The sequence below is a fragment of the Balaenoptera physalus genome (assembly GCF_965194825.1).
Source record: "Balaenoptera physalus genome assembly, chromosome: 3".
In the NCBI taxonomy this organism is placed as follows: domain Eukaryota; kingdom Metazoa; phylum Chordata; class Mammalia; order Artiodactyla; family Balaenopteridae; genus Balaenoptera; species Balaenoptera physalus.
The window spans coordinates 142250417-142278000 of record NC_138890.1 but is presented as its reverse complement, the minus strand read 5'-3'; the positions used below and the strand labels follow the sequence as shown (position 1 = coordinate 142278000).

The following is a 27584-nucleotide window of genomic DNA, read 5'->3' as shown; positions in this document are numbered from 1 at the left end:
ACATATAGGCCACAGTATAGGCTCTGACTGTCTTCTTGAGTCTCAAAAGTATTCTGTCCAGATGTCAGGGGGTTCTAGCTTTTTCTCTGAATTTCTAGCCAGGTCACTTTCTCTGTTTCTCTCGTGTGCCCCAGTGTGAGATGTCAAGCAAAGTTATCATGTTCCCAGGTGAAAATTAATGTGTATGTAAGTGGTTCAATTAAGAACAGAAAGGCCCAAACATGTTTACTCTGGCTGTCTCTTGCTCACCCTCTGTGGTTTAAAGAAATATGTCTCCCCCTGGCTTCCCAAGAAGAGATTTTGAATCATGTGGCTGCTCCCCTACTCCATATCCCCACCATTTCTCACCAAATTAATTAAACCAGTGATGGCAAACTGATCCACAGGACGACCAACTTAGAGAAACAAACACAACTGCCTTAGCCAGTTAGATTCGCAGTTTGAAAAACTGAATGGAAATCAAGGAAAGAAATACTCATTTTAAGCAGAAAAGCCAGAATGCTCCAGACAGGTTGAGAGCAGGGAGTGTTGTTAATGGCAAAGCACCAGTCTTTAAGTTTCTGTTTGTAGGCATTTAAAGCCTCCTTTAATCCAGAAATACCATCATCCATCTCTCAAACTGAGCCCTTACATTTTTGTAGATTTCATCCACTTTTCACTCCATAAGCATCCTTACAGTAACCTTCCCTTTGTTCGAACTAGCCTGAATGGTTCTCTACTTTCAAACCAAAGAGCTCTGATTAAGAAAATGCCAAGGAAGATATCTCACAAAAGTCCTCTCATTATACTGTGACTAACCTTTGACGCTGAGGGTGAGCCCTGCATTTCTTGAATTCATCCTTCTACTCAGAACACAGCCCTTAGAACTCCCCAGAGAGACCCCTGTGTCCTCTTGTGATGCTTCTCACCGATTCTCACCATTTGCCCTTTGCTCTTGTGTTACAGACTCTCAAGTAAGCCTGTCTCTATTATACTCATCTAGTATGAACCTGGCATCCTGCTGGTCTTCATACTCTGCCTGATCAGAATCTTTCACATACCTCCTGATAGGACAGCCAGTCCTATAACTGTGTTTACTTTAGCTTTGATCTTTTGTTGTTTTACCAGGAACAAACTTAGTTTTCCAGGATATTCTCAAACAACAAGGATAGAGCTAGCTAAAAATTGGTTTTTTATAGACATCATCCCAGAGAATTTGAGTTCAATGAGCCTGAGAAGGAGCCCAGAAATCTATATTTTATCTAGCTCCCAGGTTGTGCTGATACAAGTGATTCTTGAACCAACTTTGAGAAACACTGCTCTGGAGCACTGGATTCCAAATCCAACAGGAAACTAATGGATTATTTTAACCCCCTGGGTAGCATTTAAAATGATCTCTTTTGGGATCACACCCATGAATGTTCTGATTCAGTATCTCTGAAGAAGAGGATGGAACCATGCTAACTGACCTGAAAAATGGAACGGAAAAGCAAAACAGACACTCTTTATACTGTTTACCCCAGGTAGAGTTTCTTCTGGTGTGACTCAGACTGTGGACCATTTGCATCAAATTCATCTGCTGTGCTTGTTGCATGTGGATTTGTTCTTCTCTAGACATAGTGGTCATACTTTCTGGCAGAAGGTGGGGAATCTACTCATTTGAAAAATTCTTCAGTTGAGACTTATGTGTTTCTGCCTTTCCCTTCTTCTAATCATTTATCATCACCGATCAATGTAATGCATGAGCATTACAGTATTTTATAGCTTGTTTCCAAATTTGAAAATGCATCCCTTGTTAAAAATCACTGGAACTGAATTAAGCTTTCTCATTTCATGAGGTATAACTCATGAAGTATCCATCTGGATCCTCAGAAAATTTTCCATTTAAATGCTCTTATTGACATGAATAATGTGTAAGTAGCCCTGTCTGGTTTGGAAGGATACTTCAGTATTTCACAAGAATCTCTTAAAAGTGTATTAATTTACTGTGCATTGTGGATTCCTTTTCTTCTGCCCAAACACCAAATACCACTGTATAAATCACCCCCAAATAAAATTTTTGTGTATCCCTCCGTTCCAAGAAGCTCCAAAACCTGCCCAAAGTCAGCAGAAGAAAGGAAGTAATAAAGATTAGAGCATCAATAAATGAAGCAGAGAACAAAAAAACAATGGAAAAAAATCTATGAAACTAAGAGTTTTTTTAAAAATAATTAATATCAACAAACTCTTAGCTAGACTGATGAAGAAAAAAATGAAGGCTCAAGTAAAGAAAATCCTAAATGAAAGAGAAGACATTATAACTGATGCCATAGAAACAAAAATCATAAGAAACTATTATGAACAATGATACACAAGCAAATTGGACAACCTAGAAGAAATTGATGAATTCCTAGAAGCACACACCTACCTAGATAGACTGAAGAAGAAATAAAAAGCCTGAATTGACAAAGGAGACAAGAATATACAACGGAGAAAAGACACTGTCTTCAATAAGTGGTGCTGGGGAAACTGGAAAGCTACGAGTAAAAGAATGGAGTTAGAACATTTTCTCACATCATATAAAAAAAATAAGCTCAAAATGGATTAAAGGCCTAGGTATAAACCCAGAAACCATAAAACTCCTAGAAGAGAACATAGGCAGAACCCTCTTTGACATAAATCGTAGCAATTTTTTTTTTTTGGATCTGTCTCCTAAGCAAAAGAAACAAAAGCAAAAATAAACAAATGGGACCTAATTAAACTTAAACGCTTTTGCACAGCAAAGAAACCATTGACAAAGTGAAAAGACAATCTACTGAATGGGAGAAAATATCTGCAAATGATATGACCGATAAAGGGTTAATATCCAAAATATATAAACAGCTCATATAACTTAATATCCAAAAGCAAACAACCTAATTAAAAAATGGGCAGAAGACCTGAATAAACATTTTTCCAAAGAAGAGATACATATGGCCAACAAGCACCTGAAAAGATGCTCAGCATCACAAATTATCAGAGAAATGCAAATCAAAACCACAATGAGATATCAGTTCACACTGTCAAAATGGCTATCATCAAAAAGTCTACAAATAACAAATGTTGGTGAGGATGTGGAGAAAAAGGAGCCCTCTTACACTGTTGGTGGGAATGTAAATTGGTGCAGCCACTATGGAAAACAACATGGAAGTTCATCAAAAAACTAAACATAGAACTACAATATAATCCAGCAATTCTACTCCTGGGCATACATCTGAAGAAAACAAAAACACTAATTTGAAAAGGTACGTGCACCCCGATGTCCCAATGTTCATAGCAGTATTATTTACAATAACATAGATATGGAAGCAACCTAAGTATTCATCCAGAGATGAATGGACAAGAAGATGTGGTGTGTAGTAGTATGCACAATGGAATACTACTCAGCCATAAAAAGAATGAAACTCTGCCATTTGCAATGGTGTGGATAGACCTAGAGGGTATTATGCGTAGTGAAATAAGTCAGACAGTGAAAGAAAAATACTGTATGTTACAACTTATATGTGGAATCTAAAAATTTTTTAAATGATTGTATATAATAGAAAAAGAAAGCCTGAATCAATAATAAATAAGGAGATTCAATCAGTAATCAAAAACTTCCCAATAAAGAAAAGCTCAGGACCAGAGGGCTTCACAGGTGAATTATACCAAACATTTAAAGAAGAATTAATATTAATCCTTTCGAAACTCCTCCAAAAACTGGAAGAGGGTACACTTCCAACTTATTTTATCAGGCCAGCATGACCCAATACCAAAGCCAGACAAAGACACTACAAGAAAAGAAAACTACAGTCCAGTATCCTTGATGAACATAGATGCAAAAATCCTCACCAAAATACTAGCAAACTGAATTCAACAGCACATTAAAAGGATCATACACCTGACCAAGTGTGATATATCGCTGGAAAGCAAGGTTCAACATAGGCAAATCAAGAAACGTAATACATTCACATTAACAGAATAAAGAATAAAAATTATATGATCATTTTCATAGATGCAGAAAAAGCATTTGACAGAATTCAATATTCGTTTGGATAAAATCTCTCAACAAAGAAGGATGTCATACCATTTGTGACAACATGGATGAACCTGGAGAACATCATGCTAAGTGAAATAAGCCAGACATAGGAAGACAAATACTAAACAGTACCACTTATGTGAGAAATCTAAAATAGTCAAACTGATAGTAGCAGAGAGTAAAATGGTGGTTAACAGTGGCTGGGAGGAGGGGTATATGGGGATGTGCTAGTCAAAGGGTACTAAGTTCCAGTTATGCTAGTTGAATAAATCCTAGATATGTACTGTACATCATAACCTATAGTTAACAATACTGTATTGTATTCTTAAAATTTTGCTAAGAAGGTAGATCTTATGTTAAGTGTTCTTGTCATACATAAAAAGTAATAATAAATAAAGAGTCAGGAAGAAACTTTTGGAGGTGATGGATATGTTAATGGCATGGATGTGGTGATGGTTTCAAGGGTGTACACTTATCTCCAAACACATCACATTGTGTATATTAAATATGTACACCTTTTCATACATTAATTATACCTCAATAAAATGCTTTAACAAGTGAAATAAATTAAATGAGTGGAAAAATAAAACAAACCAGTCTTTAACTCTGAAAATCCTTACTAATTGACTGTTACGAGTTTGCTACTATACAACTCATCTGTATGGTTTGAAAAACATGATTTTGTTAAGCTATAATGTGAGAATAAAATTTTTCATCAAATTTTTTCTTGGTCACAGCAATGTTTTCTTCTATGATTAAGAGAAATGTAACAGAAAGGTGAAGGATAAGAAAAGAGTGAAAAGATGTTTGAGGAAGCGGAGCAAGCCAAAGAACTATGTGTACCATTCCACTTTTATTTGGGGTAAGTATGTATTTTATAGTCTTTTTTCCTCAGTTTTCACCAGAGTTACTATCCTGGAGAGAACAGTTTTTATTAATAAAACTAGTGTGAGAGTATAAATGTGTGTCGTTGTCTGGAAGAAGATGGAATACAGCGATTGGGATAATAGTGAGAGAGGAGAGAGGAGGGGATGAGCATGGACCAGAGAGCGAGGGAACAGAGTAACACGGCAGGTGACTAGAACCCAAGGAGAAATGTTATTCGGTGAGAAATTCCCCTTGTTAGGATGGCAGAAGGACATTTAAGAATGAGAACGTATTAATATCGAATTCAAGGTGTCTGTGTTTGTGAAAAGCATAACCCCTCCCATAACCCAAATCCTCATTAAAACCGTTACCATTTCTGTAGGTCCCCACAGGGTGAGCCATGGCATGGAAAAGGGACAGTATTTGAGGACAAGGCAAGATAATTTTCAAACTCAATTGATTTAGCAGAAGCAGGAACTCAGAACCAAGAGACTCCAAGAAACGTAACCCTCCTTTCGTTCAAGGAATCCTTGGAGAGAATAGGAGGAAAGTTGAGTCTCTTAATGCACATGTGATTCATTTGAATCTTAAATTATAAAGTCGTATCAGGGGCTTCCTTTTATCTGGGCATTATCAATTTCTTTCTCTTACTTCCCTATGCTCCATGTTCTCTAAATCTCATTCCTCTATTCCGATACCCTCCATCTAAGAATTCTGTACAAAAATTTGCAAATTTGATAGTTTTGGGTACCTATCCCAACAATGGACATAGTATTCAGTAAAATCTCATTTAACCAGGTCCCAGATAACCAGCGATATTAATTCACTTTGATTTTCTACATTTAATAATAGGAGGAAGAGGATACTCATAATTAAGGCTATACAAGCCAGGGATTTCATTAGAAAAGCAATTCTTCCTAATGTATGCCATGCACTGTGCAAAACCTTAGGGAAAAGTTGTGAATGTGATAGATCTAGTTTCTAGACACGTGAAGTTCTCTGGCCATTCCAGAAATACTCATCCTGGTTTATATATCTTCAAACCTATGATTATAGCCAATACACACAAAGTCCTCCATCAACCAAGAAAATTCCCTTTTATATCTACTAAGACAGAAAGAAAAGTAGTTGAACGCATTTAGCTCAAACAAAGTTAAAAAAAAAGTGTTAGGGATCAAGTCTCAACTAACATCCCAATTCTCAAGCATTCTTTGAAGTTTTACAAAAGAAATACTTTTAATATTTATTAGAATTGTGAAGGAAAGATAAGAATTTGATGGTTTTCAAATTACTTCTAAGTAAGACTAGCTCCTTAATTTGTGGGATCCAGTGCAAAATTAAAATGCAGGCCCTTGTTAAAGTATTCTTAAGAATTTTTAAGAAAGTGACAGCAGAACATTGAAACAAGCACATAGCGTTTCTAAGCCTGGGACCGTGCAAATACAGAGGTCTCATGCCATGAAGGCAGCCTGTCTCTAAGCTTACAATTCACTTAATTTGTTCTAGAATTTTATTTAATATTTGACAAAGCAAATGCCCAATGGAGGAGAAAATATAGCGGTAACCAAGAAAGCAAGTAAACAAATTTTTTCACAGTATCACCTAAGAAACTGCTATGGAAACTTATATTATAATATTTTTTTAAATGTTTTCATCTAATATCTACAACTGTTAATTACCAAAACATTCCAAAGATCAAATTAGTAATCCATTTCATTTAGGACTTTAAGGTTTAGATGGTAATCAGTCTGCAGAACTTACTTTAAAGCAGGAAGAAATCATCAAATTTTCCCTTAAATGTGAATGAATCTAAGATATTTTACTTTCTACTGAAAATAGAAAAATGATTTAGAAAATAGAAGTTTATCAGACAAGATGTATAACTATAAGAAGATATCCTGTAAGATGAGGTGCCTTTTAACAAGCAAGGTTCCTTAATTAATTATGGGCAATTTACTTTCTAGTCAGATGTAAGTACTTGCACGAAAACAGACTGGAAATAAGTCATATTTGAGTTCTTACATTTTCTCATTTTAATTAGTGCATATTATGTGGTTTGCCTCAGCCCTTCCATAAATAATTTATTTCCTACTGCTCAGAGCTTCAGTTTCTTCATCTCAAAAATGAGAAGTTTCAGCTAATTGAGTTCTGAATGCTCTGCCAGTCCTAATTAAACTCAGCATTACTTATTGTTAACATACTGCCCACAAATTCCTATGCAGGAGACTTCAGAATTTTAAAAAAAGAATAAGCCACAGTTCCTGACCACAGAGAGTCTACAATCCAGAAGGCGAGGCAAGCCAGGCAGTCAATAAGTGTAATGTAAGACAGCTCCAAAATTCTAGACCTTTAATTCTAAACAAAAATCTTACCAAAGAAGCACAGAAACGTTTAAGGTTGAGATATGATGTAAAATTAATAGACTGGAAACATGTAATACAAATCAATCTCCTTAAACATTAGATGTAGATGCTAGAGGCCTGAGTGAGTTTTTAAGCTGTCTTATAGCCAGTACTGGGGGAGTTCTGCTGCCATGCCAAACATCCAAATGCCTAGGGTGATATTTACCTTATAAGTGCGCTTCCTCCATATTAGGATGTGCTGACCGAATACATAACATGGACACAATTTCAGACCACATTTATCTTCATCACTGACTATTGCAGTAAAGTGTCCATGAGACAAAACTTGGGCTTCATTATTCCACTTGTTATGTATTCTGGGAAATCTTATTTGGTTGGCAGCCTTTTCAACATTACATGGCTTTCATGTCACACATTTGGTTCAGCTGATATAATCAAGGTTCTAGTGCATCATTCATCTTTGAATAAACAATGAAAATCAGGAAGATTAAAAAGTGACAGCTTAAAATAGAGCATGAAATATAACCAAAGTCACAGAAATTGAATTAATATGGCTTTAACATGATTTTCAAAGGTCTCCAGTCTGGAGTTTGGGCCCAATTTCCTGGCTGGTTTAAAATGAGACCACAGATCTTAACTGATGTGCCTGAGGAGAGGCCATGAGTCAGTGGCTGAACTAGCCAGGCCTGTGAGTAGAGAGGCTGCAATAGATAATAAGCATTATGTGTTCTGAACTTCAAAAGGATCAAGAGCACAATTTTCGTTAATAAAAAATGTGCTTACTTGAAGTGGTAACTCCCTAGATATCAACATGGAAAATGTTGTAATAGTGTATGTTCTAGGTTGAGATCCCAGGGGAACAGATATGGGGATGGAGATTTGCAAGTGGGTGGCTTATTGTGGATTGTCCTCAGGAACAATACCTGTAAGGAAGTGAGGGAGGCAGGACTGGGCAGGGGGAGAAGTCGAACTGTGATGCATCTGCAGCAGAGGCCTCAGCCACTCCCACAGGGAGCCCTGGGGCTGGTTTGGTTCTCTAGGTATGTCCCAAATTGAAGCAAGGGGCTAGGCCTCTCTACCCTGAGGAGGGCCTCAGCCTGGAGCAGTCAGTTCCTGACAGGTGGGGGCATGGGTGCCTGGGTCCTGGAGACAGGATCTGGGCTGTGCACCTCAGCATCCACTAGAGTTTACCCCTTGCATCACTCAGGTCTGCTTGCTTCCTCCCATCTGAGAAGAGTTCATCCAGGATTCTGGATGGTCTCTTTTCCAGGGAAAACTTACCTAAGGAAGGCTAACAAAATGAACTGCAGCCTCCATGGTTACAGATAGTCTCAGGGCTGCAACTAGTGCTTATCATTTCCTTGCTCAACTACCAATTCTAGATCACACTCATCTTTAACTACACTCCTGCTAGTCTACGGGGCTCACATGATGTGGTGACCCTGACTCTCATCCCTGAGTTTTAGAGCCCCATGACCTTCTTAAAAATATGGCTTCTGAACTGGTCTATTTACTGTCATAATCGGACAATAGAGAACCTGGCTTCTGCACTTGTCCATTTACTATCAAAATTAGGAAAGAAGCAAGAGACACCCTAGTGAATCATCTGGGAATCAAATATATTCTTTCCTGTCCCCACTGTGTAACAACAGCCCTATTGTGTCTCCTGATCATTAGGGTCAATTACCCCTGCTAAGGATGGCTCTTCTTCCTTGCCTAACAGATGGTCTTGGTTCAAGGAAGCAAAAGTGACCTCATGAAAGCCTTCTCCCTCTTGGAACCTGATCTTTTGGACCAGTAGAGCCTAGCAGGGAAGGGAAGCACAAATTTTTCAACTGGATCTCTGAAATCAATGGCAAACGTAGCATAGAGAATGCACAAGACTGAGGGTTAGTATAGAGATTATTAGTATATAATAATATTATATTATTGGGAGTATAGGGTAAGGTCAAAGATTAGAAGAAGAGTAAAATGATTATTGCAGCAATTCAAGCAAAAACTGAGGAGGGCCTAAAACAAGGCACCAGTAATGAAAAAGAAAGATCAGCATTTGAAACATTAAAAATATGAAATGAACCATATGAATGCAAGGAGGCTCAAAAGGGAGGATGGGAAATCTCCGATAACTCCCATGATTCCAGCTCAGTTTACTGCTAAGAAGGACAGAGACACAGGATAAAGAGCAGGTTTGATTCTTTATTTGGTTTGTTTTCAAGGTGCCACAGGAGACAATATTTTAGCGTCACTTATTTTAGGTCACTGACCAATCAGTGACATTTAGGGGGCCCTCTGATTCCTTATTTGCTAGTTTCAAACTGCAGGCCTCCTTTAAATGACCTACACTTGGAAGTTAGCTGTGCCTTTGAATTCTGGGAACTGTAACAAGCATAACTTCACATCTTTTAAATGTTTTGTATAGATTACACTCCTATAGAAGAAATTATTAAAGTAAAACTATGTCATTCCTGTGACAATGACTCCCAAATCTGTATTTCCCTCCTGATTTTTCCAACTGTATATTCCAAACTGCCTGCTGGTCACTTTCACATGGAATTCATGCCAGCATCTCAGATTCAACACATCCAAATTCAATTAAGCCCCACCTCTGCTAGTTTTCCCTCATCTGTAAATAGGCTTCAGCTCCTGGAACCTCTATTTCTGATAAAGGACCCACCATCCTCTCAGTTGGGTTTGCAAACTATAACCCACAGGCCAAATTCAGCCTGTTCCTGTAAATAAAGTTTTATTGCAACACAGCCAAATGAATTCATCTATATATTGTCTATGTCTGCTTTTGTGCCACAGTGGCAGAGTTGAGTAGTTGTGGCAGAGCCCCTATGGCCCCAAAAGCCTTACTATTATTATTATTGTTGTTGTTGTTATTATTATCATCTGAACCTTTACAGCACAAATTTGCTGACACCTGTTCTAAGTCAGCCAGGATCAAAATCTGAGTCATGTTACACTTACTTTCCCCTTTCTCTCACCTCATCTGCTCCCTGCCCTTTAAATGTTACTACTACAGATATCTCTCACTCTTCTCTCTCTGCTCTCACTGAGCCTAACCTATTTCAACACTCTGCAGACTCTTAACATGCTCTCTTACAGAAGAAATGCCCTCGCAGATCTACCTGGCTTCTCTCTCTACCCTTGGTGATATGACAAACTACAAATAGTCCCTCCATCTGTTGTTTGTCTAGGGGGAAGGGAGGAGGAGGAGGGAAGTGTGAAGGGTGCTGGTCAGGGAAGCTTCACAAAAGAAAGAAATGATTCAGCTGATAAAAGATAAACAGGCACTTTTCAGCAAAACAAAGGACTGAGGGGGAGGTGGCTGGAGAGGTATAGGTGAAGATACTGCATGACTTTAGAGAAGGCATGAGAAAATAAGGTGTGTTTGGGGAACAGCAAGTAGTTTGGTATGGTGGGAAAAAAGGAAAATGTAATAAAAGGATAATGAGAAGCCCATTCTAGAAACTTTGTTTAAGCTACTATTTCCACATTGGTCAGCCCCAGCTCCTACTCACCATTCTAGACCCAGTTGTGACACCTTCTCTGGTTCCTCCCAATCAAGTCTTGCCTCTTTCCCTCGGATTCCCATAATATTGCATCCTAACTTCTTCCATTTATCACTTTATAACTTGTGTGGCAGTATGGCAGAATAGATTTTTTATAAGTAGATGTAATAAACTATTAGTAGGTGATAATCTCTTCCTCCATTTACTGCCCAAGTGACCATCAGCGGTCCCCTCCTTCTCCTAGATGGTGGCTTCCTCATTTATAGTGTGGTTGCACCTTGGGAACACAGGAGACTTCTGCAAACTGTAAAGTGCTAAATAAATGAAAACTAACATTTGTATGGTACTTGGTAGAGATTTATAACTTGAGGAAACACCTAACGTCCTGCAAGTTTTTGCTTGTCTGCTTAAGTATGTCCCTTACTGGACTAAAATATAACTTGAGATCAGACAGTAACTGTATCTTGTGCATTTTTATATCATCAGCACATAAAGAGTATTCAGTATATGTTCATAAAATTAAATTGCCCCACTGAAGTTGACACAAGATCTGATCACACTAGCACTGATTATTTGTAATCTACACACTAAAAAATTATGGTTCAGCTCATATTGTTCCTAAAAAGTCACATTGGAATATTTAAGTGTTTTTGATATGCAAGATATCAAAAGAAATTCAGACAGTTTTACTTTTTATTGAGTGAGAAACAAATGGTGAACGGGGGTACTTCAAACCTGAAACTGGTACAAAGCTCGGAGGCATGCCATTACAGGATGCCTTATAAAGTGAAAATGAGGAAGTTGTTTAACCTTTACAATGATTGGTTATTAAAATGGGAGTTTTCAGACAGCAGGGGATTGATTAAAATTGATTATCTTATACCATTTTAGGAAGATGATTAAAGTTTCATTTATGATTATCAGAGGCATTTGCAAGAAATAACCTAAGTTTTGTTTACATTCATGGAGTAAACTAGATGAAGTTTTGCTTATGTGGCTTAACTAGTTTTGTTTGCTAGGGAGAGCTTCAAGCCTGGTTTCCATTTTATTTAACTTTAACAAAGGATATTAAAAATATTCAGGGTAACACTAAATTATGTTGTCATTGATCAAAATGATTTTGAAACTTTTCTTTGGAGTTACTTTAAGGATGTGGCATCTTTTTACAAGACTATCCTTCATGTTGGAAAACATTCTTTGAGGATGAACTTATTTTTAGAAAACAACTAAAATTATTATAAACCAACTATGATACTAATTTAGTTAAAAATGATACTTTAGAATGAAATAGTGAATATTATGTTATTTCTCGAGCTTACTTGAAAGGCAAGCAACCCATCCATATAATCCATCATGGCCTGCTCTGACTGGCACAGTTGACTGAGCTGGGCACCATCAACCACAGAAATTTTGGGAAGTAATCTAAAACCTACCATTATAGACCTTTCAGATAAGTTGGTATTAAGCAAATATTATTGGCCCTTGTTTCTAATAGTTATTATAATAGAGTTTACTGAGGTAAATTAATGCACCTCTATGCTTGTTTCTCAAATCAAATACCCCTTCTCCTCCATCAGGATTCCTGTGGGCTCTAATAAAAATTTGATGGTTTTCACAGCTTAATTTCTATCTCTGTAACTAGAAATCTTGGACATATCTCTCTATACCTTCAGTTCTTCCAGATTTTTTCGTACCTGCCCTGTCCTGACTTCTCTTTAGAGCCATAGTATTCAATACAATAGTATAGTAGACAGAATAATGTTCCCCCCTAAAGATGTCCAAGTCCTCATTCCCTGAATTGGTGACTACATTACCTAAGATACCAAAAGAGAACTTTGCAGATGTGGTTAAGGACCTTGAGATGGGGAGATTATCCTGGATTATCCAGGTGATCCCATTGTAATCATGAAGATCCTTATAAGAGAAAGAAGAAGGCAGGACACTTAGAGAAGGAAGTGTGACAATGGAAGCAGAGGATGGAGTGATGTGGCCATGAGCCAAGGAATGTGGGCAGCCTCCTGAAGCTGGGAAAGGAGAGGAATAGATTATCCCCTAGAGCAGGGGTCCCCAACCCCTGGTCCACAGACCGGTAGCGGTCGGTGGCCTGTTAGGAACTGGGCCACATAGCAGGAGGTGAGTGGCGGGTGAGCGAGCAAAGCTTCATCTGTATTTATAGCCACTCCCCATTGCTTGCATTACCGCCTGACCTCCGCCTCCTGTCAGATCAGCGACTGCATTATATTCTCATAAGACTGCAAACCCTACTGTGAACTGCCCATGCGAGGGAGCTAGGTTGTGCACTCCTTATGAGAATCTAATGCCTGATGACCTGAGGTGGAGTTGAGGCAGTGATGCTAGCTCTGGGAAGCGGATGCAAATACAGATTATCATTAGCAGAGAGGTTTGACTGCACAGAGACCATAATAAATCAATTGCTTGCAGACCCATATCAAAAGCCTATCAGTGAGTGGCAAGTGACAATTAAGCTGCATGCGGTGGCCGGCTTTATAGTGGCAAGTGAGTAGATGTACTTCAATTGTACACTGCATCTGGTGGCAGGCTTTTAGTCAGAAACCGACATTTATTTTAGTCCGCGTGTGGCGCGCCTGTAATTTTATTTACCGCTTCCATCCGCACCTCTTTCCTGCACCGCACACTTGTCTTAGTCACAGTTTTGGTAAGCCATAAGCTAACCCTAGCCAAAATGAGTAAAAAAACAAACGTTGCTGGAGAACTTCCTTGTAAAGGGAGAAAGACCCAGTAATTAGACAGTAGAAGACCCTAAGACTGCCAACAAAAAGAAAGCTGCATTTAAAAGAAAATATCAAGAGTCCTTCTTAAATTATGGGTTCATTGCAACAGGTGATTGACATTCTCCAAGCCCACTTTGTATAATATGTGGCAACAAGCTATCCAACAAAGCCATGAAACCTTCAAACTGCTTCGCCACATGGAGACCAAGCACCCTGCATTAAAAGACAAGACTTTGGAGTTTTTCAAAAGAAAAAAAAATGTGGACAAGAAGAACAAGCAATTATTGAAGGCCACCACTTCATCAAAAGTGTCTGCACCAAGAGCAATATTCTTAGCGGCTAACCACATTGCTAAAGCTAAGAAGCCCTTTACTATTGGTGTAGAGTTTATCCTGCCTGCTGCTAAGGACATTTGTCATGAACTTACAGGAGAGGCTGCAGTTCAAAAGGTGGCACGTATTCCTCTTTTGGCTGGCACCATAACTAGACAAATTGATGAAATAGCAGAGGATATTGAGGCACAATTTTTAGAGAGGATTAATGAGTCACCGTGGCACACAATCCAGGTTGACAAGTCCATCGATGTTGACAACAAGGCAATAATGCTTGTTTTTGTGTGATGTATTTTTCAGGAGGATGTGCACGAGGATATGTTATGTGCACTTTTGTTGCCGACGAACACCACAGCTGCAGAACTATTCAAGTCTTTGAATGATTACATATCAGGAAAACTGAATTGGTCATTATGTGTTGGTATATGCACAGATGGAGCAGCTGCCATGACTGGACGGCCTTCTGGTTTCACTACTCGGGGCAAAGAGGCCGCTTCTGAATGTGAGTCTACGCACTGTGTCATCCACAGAGAAATGCTGGCTAGCTGAAAAATGTAACCTGAACTTAACAATGTTTTGCAGGATGTGATTAAAATTATCAGCCACATTAAAGTACATGCCCTTAACTCAGGTCTGTTCGTGCAGCTCTGTGAGGAGATGGACGCAGAGCACACACGTCTTCTCTTATACACAGAAGTGAGATGGCTTTCTAGAGGTAGATCACTGGCCAGAGTTTTTGAGTTACGAGAGCTGCTCCAGAGATTTCTTTTAGAAAAACAGTCACCCCTGGCAGCACATTTCAGTGACACAGAATGGGTCGCAAAACTTGCTTAGTTGTGTGACATATTCAACCTGCTCAATGAACTCAATCTGTCACTTCAGGGGAGAACCACAACTGTGTTCAAGTCGGCAGCTAAAGTGGCTGCATTCAAAGCCAAACTGGAATTATGGGGGCGATGAGTGAACATTGGGATTTTTGACATGTTTCAAACATTAGCAGAGATTTTGAAAGAGACTGAGCCAGGGCCTTCTTTCTCACAACTGGTGCATGATCACCTATCCCAGCTTTCAAAAGAGCTTGAGCATTACTTCCCAACCACAAAAGACCCCCGAACTGAAAAGGAATGGATCCGCGACCCATTTGTGAATAAGCCAGGTGAATCGACTTTGTCCGTGCTAGAAGAGGATCAACTGCTTGAGATCGCAAATGACGGTGGCCTTAAAAGTATGTTTGAGACAACTTCAAATCTCCATACGTTCTGGATTAAAGTCAAGGCGGAATATCGTGAGATTGCCGCAAAAGCACTGAAAAGCCTGCTTCCATTTCCAACATCCTATCTTTGTGAAGCAGGGTTTTCTGCAGTGACAGCAACCAAAACGAGATTACGAAGTAGACTGGATATAAGGGACACACTTCGGGTGTCACTGTCTCCCATCACCCCCAGATGGGATCATCTAGTTGCAGGAAAACAAGCTCAGGGCTCCCACTGATTCTGCATTATGGTGAGTTGTATAATTATTTCATTATATATTACAATGTAATAATAATAGAAATAAAGTGCACAATAAATGTAATGCGCTTGAATCATCCCAAAACCGTCCCCTCCTCCCTGGTCCGTGGAAAAATTGTCTTCCACAAAACTGGTCCCTGGTGCCAAAAAGGTTGGGAACCACTGTTTTAAACCACTAAGTTTGTAGTAATTTGTTACAGCAACAATAGGAAATTAATTCAGGTAACCACTAGCCTCATGTGTTTATTTAAATTTAAGTGAATTAAATTAAAAAATTTTTTAATTTAATGTTTCATTCTAGCTATATTTCAAGTCCTTAATAGCAACCTGTGACAGTGGCTACCATATTGGACAGCACAGATTATAGATCATTGCTGAAACTTCCATCCAGCAGCATTGGATTGTGCTGTTACAGAGGTCTCTTTGCCTTACCCCAGATATCCTACCACCAGAGTAGATTTAGTAAAGCTAAAATAAACAAACTCCCTTTAATTCCAAACCTCCTTGTCAATGGCAGTGGCCCAGAAGACTATCCAAAGTACTAGATGGGATCTTGGCTCAAAAATTTATGTGATACAATTCTTTCAGAATTGTATTTTCAGAATCACATGGCAGCCCACAGACAAGGGAAGGGAGGGACAGTCCCACTACAAGTCCTGCTCTTTAGTAGCATCCCCTGCATGGAAAGAATCATAGAGAATGTTCAAGTGGGGTGGAAGTTCACACATCCCATGAGGAACCTCTCTATCCTAACTCTAAGTTCAAAGTATTTATTTTGTTTTCTCCATGGCTTATAAGAGTTGGATTGTTTCTTTATTGTTAGGCTGATGATGTTTCTATACCAGAACAGTAGATTGGGTTCATTGGTGATGTCTTCCATTTCTTGATATCCTAAAACTGAAGAGAGATATGTTGGGCTTTTATCTAATTCTGTTCTGAGTGAAATAAAAACTGGAATAATACATTCTGGAATTGTTTTCCACTAACTCCTATAAAAGAGATTCCTCTTTTGTACTCTTCAATTTATTCACAGTTTAAAACGTAGCTGAGAAGCATTTCAGTAGATAGAAACTAGCTCTAATTCAGTATTTTTCAGCCACAGGAGGTGAACTTTCTCCACACAGTAAATATAAGCCAGGTGGATTCATTGTCTTAAGAGGAATCAGACATTCAGATTCATGCGCAAAGACTCAGTTCAACATGATGTGCTAAGCAAGGGGAAATATTTTTTTTAAGTCATGAAATATCTGAATAAGTAAGACAATTATATGAAAATGTGTGAAAATGCATATCATAAGCATTAATGTACATTCATATGAATGTATGCCCAACATACATATGATTACCGAAGAAGACCATTACAGGCATACCTCGGAGATATTGCAGGTACAGTTCCGGACCCCTGCAATAAAGTTAATATTGCAATAAAGCAAGTCACATGAATTTTTTGGTTTTCCAGTGTATACAAATGTTTTAAGTGTGCAATAGCATCATGTCTTTAAAAACGTGTGTACTTTGATTTTAAAAATACCTAATGGCTAAAATATGCTAACCATCATCCGAGCCTTCAGTGAGTCGTAATCTTTTTGCTGGTGGAGGGTCTTGCCTGGGAGTTGATGGCTGCTAACTGGTCAGGGTGGTGATTGCTGAAGGTTGGAATGGCTGTGGCAATTTCTTAAAATAAGACGACAATGAGTTTGCTTCATCAATTTACTCTTCCTTTCACAAACAATTTCTCTATAGCCTGCAATGCTGTTTGATAATATTTTATCCACAACAGAACTTCTTTCAAACTTGGAGTCAATCCTCTCAAACCCTGCTTTACTTTATCAACCAAGTTCATGTAATATGCTAAATCCTTTACTGTCATTTCAACAATCTTTACAGCATCTTCACCAGGAGTAGATTCCATCTTAAAAAACCACTTTCTTGGCTCATCTGTAAGAAGCAACTTCTCATCTGTTAAAATTTTATCATGAGATTGCAGCATTTAAGTCACATCTTCAGATCCACTTCTAATTCTAGTTCTCTTGCTATTTCCACCACATCTGCAGTTACTTCCTGTACTGAAGTCTTGAACCCCTCAAAGTCAGCCGTGAACATTGGAATCAGTATCTCCCAAACTTCTGTTAATGTTGATATTTTGACCTCTTCCCATGAACCACAAATATTTTAAAATGGCATCTAGAATGGTGAGTCCTTTCCAGAAGGCTTTCAATTTACTTTACCCACATCCATCAGAAGAATCACTATCTATGGCAGCTATAGGCTTACAAAATGTATTTCTTAAATAACAAGACTTGAAAGTCAGAATTACTCCTTGATCTATGGGCTGTAGAATGGATGTCATATTAGCAGGCAAGAAAACAACATTAATCTCATTGTACATCTCCATTAGAGCTCTTGGGTGACCAGGTGCATTGTCAGTGAGAAGTAAAATTTTGAAAGGAATCTTCTTTTTCTGAGCAGTAGGTCTCAAATGTGGGCTTAAAATATTGATAAACCATGTTGTAAACAAATGTGCTGTCACCAGGCTTTGTTGTTCCATTTAAAGAGCACAGATGGAGTAGATGTAGCATAATTCTTAAGGGTCTTAGGACTTTCAGAATGGTAATTGAACATTGGCTTCAACTTAATGTCACCAACTGCATCAGCCCCTAACCCTGTCCTTTGAAGCTTTGAACGAAGGCATTGACTTCTCCTCTCCAGCTGTGAAAGTCCTAGATGACACCTTCTTGCAATATAAGGCTGTTTCATCTACATTGACTATCTGTTGTTTCGTGTATCCACCTTCATTCATTATTTTAGTTGGGTTTTCTGGATTACTTGCTGCAGCTTCTACATCAGCACTTGCTGCTTCACCCTGCACTTTTATGTTATGGAGATGGCTTCTTTCCTTCAACCTCATGAACCAACCTCTGCTAGCTTCAGACTTTTCTTTTGCAGCCTCCTCACCTCTCTCAGCCTACATAGAATTGAAGAGAGTTAGGGCCTTGCTCTGGATTCAGCTTTGTCTTAAGGGATGTTATGGCTGGTTTAATCCTCTATCCAGACCACTAAAACTTTCTCCATATCAGCAGTAAGGCTGTTTTTCTTTCTTATCATTCTTGTGTGTGCTAAAGTAGCACTTTTAATTTTCTTCAAGAACTTTTCTTTTGTACTCATAATGTGACTATTTGTCACACGGGGCCTAGCTCTATAACTTGTCTTGACTTTTGACATGCCTTCTTCACTAAGCTTAATCATTTCTAGCTTTTGATTTAAAGTGAGAAGCGTGATGAGACTCTTCCTCTCAATTGAACACTTAGAGGCCATTGTAGGGTTATTAATTGGCCTAATTTCAACATTGTTGTGTGTCAGGGGATAGGGAGGCCCAAGGAGAAGGAGAGAGATGGGGTACAGCCGGTAGGTAGAACAGTCAGAACACACTACATTAATCACTTAAAATGCCATCTTATATGGACGAGGTTCATGACACCCCAAAACAATTACAATAGTAACATCAAAGATCACTGATCACAGATCACCATAACAAATATAATAATAATGGAAAAATTTGAAATATTGTGTGAATTACCAAAATGTGACAGAGAGACACCAAGTGAACAAATGCTTTTGGAAAAATGGTGCTGATAGACTTGCTCGATGCAGGGTTCACAAACCTTCAATTTGTAAAAAACACAATATCTGCAAAGTGCAATAAAGCAAAGCACAATAAAATGAGGTATGTCTGTGGTTTTGGAATCTGCTCCCGGTATATCTATTTTCAGATAGGTATGTCGCTGTCTTTAAAATCACTGTCACCTTTAAAACTTTCCTTAGAAAGACTGTCATTTAAATAGTATTCTCAAATAGGATTTCCTGGACCATTATCACATATTTTTCCTACAATAAACTAATAGTTTGTCTTTTGATAACAGTATGTGTCATTTGCATCTTATCTTCAAATCCATTCCCTGCACTCTCTTTGCTCCCATGCGGGCTAATACATTCTCTATTTCCAAAGTTCTCTTGCCTTCCAATTAAGTTTGGCCAATCAGAAACTGTGGCGGATCAGAGGGTTGTAGGAGGGAAAATAACCACATTATTTCTCTTTTGCTCTATGCTTCACATGACATATCTGGCAGTGGCTGCATCTTTTCCATCTCCATTGATCCATTACCTTGTGTGTTCCATGAGATGCTCCTGAATCCTTGTGTGTTCCATGAGATGCTCCTGAATCAATAAGTTCCTTTTATGCTTAATGAGGTTTGAGTGTGTTTTTATTATCAGTTATCACAATGACCTTATCCTTAATTTTTCATCACTTAATCTTATTCCAATGTAGCCTCAGATACTCACCTTCTTCAGCAGGAAGGGATTTATCATTCTCCAGGTCTTATAGTAAATGGCAAGAGCAAAGGTTCACTCATCTTAGCTATTTTCCTATAAGTTTCTTTCTAACTCTGAGCTAAGGAAACAAATTAGTTTAGTCTTTCAGGTATCTCCATCTCTCATAATTCTCAATTCACTCTTTATGAAACCATTGGAGAAAATAGAATCCATAATAAGGCTTAGAAATAAGAATTAAAAATCACTAAATAACTTTAGTAGAAATATATATATATACACACACACACTATTTGTACCTGGCAAACATCAAACATTAGTCAACTTCAATAATTTTTTTACTGTATTAGCCATAGGACACTGTCAAATGCCTTCAGAATTATTACTGAGTTGTAGGGGTAAATTTTCCAGGCCCAGGCAGGGGTGAGTCTCAGGAGTCAGTGTTATCTGAATTGAAATACGTAAGTGTACAGTCCTAAATATTGTGAGGCAAAGTCAAAGTCAAAGGTGGTTCCTTAAAACTAGGTATGCATCTCCTGTGGGTATGATAAAACAATAACTGGGAAGGGGGAGGGAAGGAGAGGAAAGACTTATGCAGAGCTGAAGGGTACTAATTAAAAGGACAGGAAAATACCTTCCACTTTTGGCTATCAGTGGACTGTCTCATTTCGTATCCCACTGAAAACAACTAGAAATCTCAAAAAATGTTTTCTGAAAATTTGTTTGAAGGCATTAAAGGGACATCAAAGCACCAAGGACTTGAAAGGTCGTGATTTCAGAAAGAAGTTCTGAGAAGTGAGTGCAACATCTAGTTATGCTTTTCTTTTCAAGGAACATCAGCATCTTTTCCATCTCCATGGATCAAGTTACCTTGTGTGTTCTGTGAGATACTCCCGAACCACTGAAATAAGTTCCCTTTTATGCACTGACATGTGTTTGACAATTCATAACTAGAACTAAGAACCTGACAAGCTGGTCAGAGTTTTTGGCAGTCTCAAGGGATTTTTTAAAAAATGAAGATCAAGGTCTGCCAAGGACAAGAAGCCCTGGAAAATACTTCATATTTTCAGTTGAAACTCCTGAGGAGCAAAACCTAAATAATAAAGGAAATTGACCAGCCTGCAGGAAGGCTGAAACCTAGCACCTTGTTAGCTCAGTTTGAGAAGAGATGAAATAATCTGCCCTAATCTAACTTTCTTCAAGAAGCAAAAGTAAATTCTCTTTGGAAAAAGATAATGTTATCCAGAATCTCTAATTAGCTCTTAATTTTTCATACATGTTTAGCATTCTTTCAATTACCAGGCATACAACAAGACAAAAACAATCTAAAACCAAGAGAAGAAAAACAGATAATGGAAAAACTACCATAGATGGATAATTTTATCAGAGAACTAGAATCTGTTAGAGAAAAAAAGACTTGAATTGAAATACTAGAAATGAAAAACACAAAAACTCAATAAATTGCTTTTAACAGAATATCAGATAAAGTTAAGAGAGCATTTTCTAACTGTTTTAGAACTGGGAAGAGAATATCCAGGCTAAAGTACAGAAAGAAAAATGATGAAAATATAGAAAATCATTTAAGAGACAGATGGACACCAGTGAGAAGATCTAACATATGTAATTGGATTTCCAGTAAAAGAAGAGAGAGAGAATGGGTGGAAGCAATACTAGAAGAGATAATGACCAAGGATTCTCTAAAATTAGTGAAAGATGTCAAGCCACAGATCCAACAAATACTACAAACAGTAAATAAGAAAAATATAAATAAAATCCACCTAGGAACATCATAGTAAAATGACTACAAACAAAGAAATATCATTGGGTCAATTGGATATTCAAACACCAAAGAAAAAGTTAATCTTATTGGATACAATGTATGGGAAAATATTTTCTCTCATAGTCTTTTAACTCTTATAATGACATCTGAGTAGAGTTCTTATTTTCAATGCAGTCTAATTTATAAATTGTTTTTTAAATAGTATTTCTCACATTCTGTTTAAGAAAACTTTTGTTATTTTATGGTCATGAAGATATTTTCCTACATTATCTTAGAAGTTTTAAAGAACTAAAATTAAGTACAAATCAAAGAAATTCTCTTCATTAGCATACACTAGAAAGGGAGGGGGAAGACAAGCCACTGAGAAATTTTGATGAGGGGAATCTGCAGAACTGGCCTAAAGTGGGGCTGGTAATAGAAAGAAATGGCCAGATATACTACAGGACAGCTAAACTCTTAGAAATTTTTATAGAATTAAAAGATAATAAATTGTTTTGTTTTTGTTTGTTTTGATAAACCTACCCAGCCTGCTCAAGGGCAAAGTGCCTAGACTGACTATTTTTCTAGTTTATCAGTTTACCCCCAAAAATGTAAAGGCAAAATTTACTCTTCCCTGAAATGTTGGCAATGACTCTGTTTGTCCTGAATTGCAGTTCCCTCTCTCCAAACCTGCTTTATTCCCCTTCCCTTCACAGATATTTGTGACCTAAATTCCATCTCAGTGTTTACTTCTGGAGAATCCACCCACCAACATCAATTGACTCCTCCTACACGAAAAACAGAGTAAAACAAAACTTACTGTTCTCAGACTGCTCAGACTGTCCACAGATTTCTCCTTTTCTCTCTTCTTATAAGTCTATTCTTTGCCTTTGTTTCTTAACAACAGTCTAATGACAGCTCTCACTTGTATATGTGAGTAGAATATTTCTATGTCAATGGTGACTAAAAAAATCTAGAAGTTGTTCTTTGACACTACAGAATTGAAGAAAAATTAAACATAACATGTATATCAAGAACCCTAACAAATCTATAGAAGAAACATTTAATACAAAAGGAAACAGGCAAAATAGGCACATCACAAAATAGTATATCAAAAGGTCAATAAATATAAAAAGGTACTCAAAATCGTTAGTCATCAATGTAAATTGAAGCTACAATGTAATACCACTAAACATCCAACAAAATGGCTAAGATGTAAAAGGTTAACAATAATTATGTTGGTGAGGATATGGAGCAACCAGAATTCTCATATGCTGCTGATGGGAGTGTAAATTGGTTCAAATATTTTAGAAAACCCTTTGGCAATATATGCTAAAACTGAACATACACGTATGGTAAGACCCAACTACTCCACTACTGGGAGAAATACCAAACAGAAGTGTGTGCATATATTTACTAAAGACATGCACAAGAATGTTCATAGTAACTTCATGTGTGATAACCCCAAACTGGAGTCAACTAAAAGGTCCATCAACAATAGAACGGCTAATATATTTTACCCATACAAAGGAATACTATAGCACTGAAAACAAATGGATGAAAGCTGCACAAAAGCAAAACGAATGAATATCTCAGGCATAATATTAAGCAAAAATTTAGGCATAGAATTGTACATACTGAATATTATGGACTAAACTGCACACACACACACACACACCCCTAAAATTTCATATGTTGAAGCCCTAACTCCAAATGTGACTGTATGTGGAGATAGGGCCTTTAGGTAGATAATTAAAATTAAATGAGGTCATAAGGGTAGAGCCCTAATCTATTGGGCTTATGTCTTTATAAGAGGAGGAAGAGACACCAGGAGTGTGTCCACACAGAGGAAAGGCCATGTGAGGACACAGTGAGAAGGTTGCTGTATACATGCCAGGAAGTGTTCTCACCAGAAACCAACCCTGACGACACCTTCATCTTGGACTTTCAGCCTCAGAAGTGTGAGAAAATAAATTTCTATTATTTAAGCCACCCCATCTGTGATACTCTGTTATGGCAGTTCAAGCAGACTAGTATGATTCCATTTACAGATAAAGTATTAAGAAAGAAAAACCTAATCTATGAAATAGGAAGTAAAGTTTACTCCTGTCAAGGAATGAAGGTTGTAACGACTAGGAGAAGACATGAGAGGGACTTCTGGCGTACTGCTGGTGTCCTATTTCTTGACCTTAGTGGTGAATACATGAGTGTTACTGCTGTGAAAATTTATGGAATTTTAGACTTATGGTATGTGTGGTTCATTAAGTACTATGCATCAATTTAAAGTTTATTAAAAAATAAACAGGAAACATCAGACTCATCAGGGAAGTCTGATGGATAACAGAAGTGTTCAGGGGGGTTGGATAAAATAAAGCCCTACAATCCCCACCTCATCATGGGAACTGATACAGAACAGGTTTTCTGCTTTCCTTTTCTCTTTTTATTTTTCTCTTGTTTCCCAGAGCATACATTCCTTTATGAGAGCCTAAGGAAGCAGCTGGTTCAATGGAGCTGGTTGTAAAAGGATGAGACAGGAAAAAGCAGTCAGCCGGCCAAAGGTTGCAAGTCAAATAGATGTTTTTTTGGAGTCTAATCATGTTTCCAATAACAATTTTCAAGACAGCAAGACTGAGCTTATATGGACACTGTCCAGCCACTTTAAAGAACAGGGGCCTCTGAATGATTTCTCAATAAAAAATTATCTTTAGAAAGTAAGAATTTATCACCAGTTTAGATCCTGCATGCTATATATATAGTTTAGATAAAACTCTGGAGAATAAGAACTTCGTCTTTTTTTTTGCTGCTGTTCATGAATAAATTTCTGAAAGTTGTGGCAAGAATTTTCCAAGATAAGGCAAAATATGACATTTGATTTTGGAGTTGTGTAACCATAGATCCTGGCTTCAGGAGAGCATCGGCTCTTGCCCACACCTACCATTGAAGCTGGATTCAGCACTTCCCCACATTCATTCCTAAGAATTGACTCCATTCAAAGGCAATATTAAGCAATATATAGTTTACTGAAGATTTGGGAAAATATTTGGGAAGTAGTTTTATGTTAAACACCATGGAGAAAGCATTCAACAAACATCCCAGTCAGTATATTTTTTCTGCACTCAGACCCCTTTTGGCTTCATGCCAATCTGAGGTGTTCTCATTCTGATCCTCTCCTTCATTTTCTTGGCTAAATCCTTTCTGCTCCACGGTCTTCTGGAAGTCCAATCCCAGACGGGCAACCATCCTGATGTAAGCACAGCCGACTGGGAAAGCTCATCCAATCTTTGCCTTCCATTTCTTTCTTATCAGTCCTGTGGGCTTTACCAGTCTTCCATACCCCACTGGAACTTTGGGTGAAAAATTTTTGTCCAAAGCATTACATGTACAGGCAGAAAGGTGAGAAACATCCTTTGTGTTCTTGCTTTGATTAATAAAAACTTAGCTTAGAATCAGGACACCTCGAGCCCTTAACTGCTCAGTGCTACACATTCCTCATACATTTGAACATCTGTGGAACATTTGGGGACACTTAAAAATTGTGGTGGTATGAGAATACAAGGTGTTGTTATTCTTGTATCTTGCTCCCAAGAGTCTGACCTAAATGCAGAAAAGCAGTAAGGACACCAGCCTATGACAGTTGGCCATGGTAAACAGCACAGCATGTGCATCCTGTACAGATAAAAGAATCTCCTTTTCATATAGCATGTATCCGAGAAATAGCACCTTCACAATTTGTGTCATTTCTTTTTGATGACCCCCAAACAAAACAGTGACTGAGATAATAAATGCTTTTACTTTGGGTTGATCAAAATGCCCTGTGGTGAAACTGCTCTAGTTTAATGCAGTGCCGAGTGAGCCACACACCGTGCGAAAACTGCCATCCTTGGAGGAGAAGTGTCAACACCTGGGTTTTTGTCACTTATCCTATCTTGAAGATTCGGGGTGGTTATGTTGCTTTCTTTGTTCCTATCTGTGCACTAATTCACACTTAAAAACTGATTGTTGACTAACTATTATTTGCAAAGCACCTTGAAATACAGGGGTTATAAAGATAAAATAAGGTAATTTCCCATCTTCCGTAAGTTTACATTTAATCAAGGAAGATATACACAGGAAACAAAACAAAGAACCATAAACCATAGAAGTAGAAGAAGGAGAGATTATTTATTGCCTGAGGGAATTAGGGGAGCCAGAATGACCTTTTCAAAAAGCAAATCTGCTCATGTCTTTCTTTTTTTTTTTTTTTTTTTTTTTGTTAACATCTTTATTGGAGTATAATTGCTTTACAATGGTGTGTTAGTTTCTGCTTTATAACAAAGTAAATCAGCTATACATATACATATATCCTCCCTGTTGTATCTCCCTCCCACCCTCCCTATCCCACCCCTCTAGGTGGTCACAAAGCACGGAGCTGGTCTCCCTGTGCTATGCGGCTGCTTCCCACAAGCTAGCTATTTTACATTTGGTAGTGTATATATGTCAGTGCTACTCTATCACTTCGTCCCAGCTTACCCTTCCCCCTCCCCGTGTCCTCAAGCCATTCTCTACGTCTGCGTCTTTATTCCTGTCCTGACCCTAGGTTCTTCAGAACCATTTTTTTTTTTTTATAGATCCCATATATATATGTTAGCATACAGTATTTGTGTTTCCCTTTCTGACTTACTTCACTCTGTATGACAGACTCTAGGTCCATCCACCTCACTACAAATAACTCAATTTCATTTCTTTTTATGGCTGAGTATTATTCCATTGTATATATGTGCCACATCTTCTTTATCCATTCATCTGTCGATGGACACTTAGGTTGCTTCCATGTCCTGGCTATTGTAAATAGAGCTGACATTGTGGTACATGACTTCTTGAATTATGGTTTTCTCAGGGTATATGCCCAGTAGTGGGATTGCTGGGTCGTATGCTAGTTCTATTTTTAGTTTTTGAAGGAACCTCCATACTGTTCTCCATAGTGGCTGTATCAATTTACATTCCCACCAACAGTGCAAGAGGGTTCCCTTTTCTCCACACCGTCTCCAGCATTTATTGTTTGTAGATTTTTTGATGATGGCCATTCTGACTGGTGTGAGATGATATCTCATTGTAGTTTTGATTTGCATTTCTCTAATGATTACTGATGTTGAGCATTCTTTCATGTGTATGTTGGCAATCTGTATATCTTCTTTGGAGAAATGTCTGTTTAGGTCTTCTGCCCATTTTTGGATTGGGTTGTTTGTTTTTTTGATATTGAGCTGCATGAGCTGCTTGTAAATTTTGGAGATTAATCCTTTGTCAGTTGCTTCATTTGCAAATATTTTCTCCCATTCTGAGGGTTGTCTTTTCGTCTTGTTTATGGTTTCCTTTGCTGTGCAAAAGCTTTTAAGTTTCATTAGGTCCCATTTGTTTATTTTTGTTTTTATTTTCATTAGTCTAGGAGGTGGGTCAAAAAACATGTTGCTGTGGTTTATGTCAAAGAGTGTTTTTCCTATGTTTTCCTCTAAGAGTTTGATAGTGTCTGGCCTTACATTTAGGTCTTTAATCCATTTTGAGTTTATTTTTGTGTATGGTGTTAAGGAGTGTTCTAATTTCATTCTTTTACACGTAGCGGTCCAGTTTTCCCAGCACCACTTATTGAAGAGGCTGTCTTTTCTCCATTGTATATTCTTGCCTTCTTTATCAAAGATAAGGTGACCATATGTGCGTGGGTTTATCTCTGGGCTTTCTATCCTGTTCCATTGGTCTATATTTCTGTTTTTGTGCCAGTACCATACTGTCTTGATTACTGTAGCTTTGTAGTATAGTCTGAAGTCAGGGAGCCTGATTCCTCCAGCTCCGTTTTTCTTTCTCAAGATTGCTTTGGCTATTCGGGATCTTTTGTGTTTCCATACAAATTGTGAAGTTTTTTATTCTAGTTCTGTGAAAAATGCCATTGGTAGTTTGATAGGGATTGCATGGAATCTGTAGATTGCTTTGGGTGGTATAGTCATTTTCACAATATTGATTCTTCCAATCCAAGAACATGGTATATCTCTCCATCTGTTTGTATCATCTTTAATTTCTTTCATCAGTGTCTTATAGTTTTCTGCATACCGGTCTTTTGTCTCCTTAGGTAGGTTTATTCCTAGGTATTTTATTCCTTTTGTTGCAATGGT

The 27584-nt window shown here is 37.9% G+C and overlaps 1 protein-coding gene across 6 annotated transcripts in view; it reads left to right on the top strand.

Annotated features, from left to right (window-relative positions):
- Positions 1-27584, top strand: part of FBXO4 (F-box protein 4) — a 435787-nt gene that overhangs the window by 328912 nt on the left and 79291 nt on the right. The window contains exons 7-8 of one of the 6 annotated variants that reach the window (XR_014261762.1): positions 4753-4877; positions 14146-23234. The exons of 3 other annotated variants lie outside the window; for them this stretch is intronic. Coding sequence is in view for 1 of the 3 variants with exons in the window: in XM_082454528.1 (XP_082310654.1) it covers positions 4753-4774 (22 nt within the window). In the remaining 2 variants the exon portion in view is untranslated. Of the gene's footprint in view, positions 1-4752; positions 13449-14145; positions 23235-27584 lie in introns of those variants that run through there. 2 more of the 6 variants (XR_014261761.1, XM_082454528.1) reach the window with 2 other exon arrangements.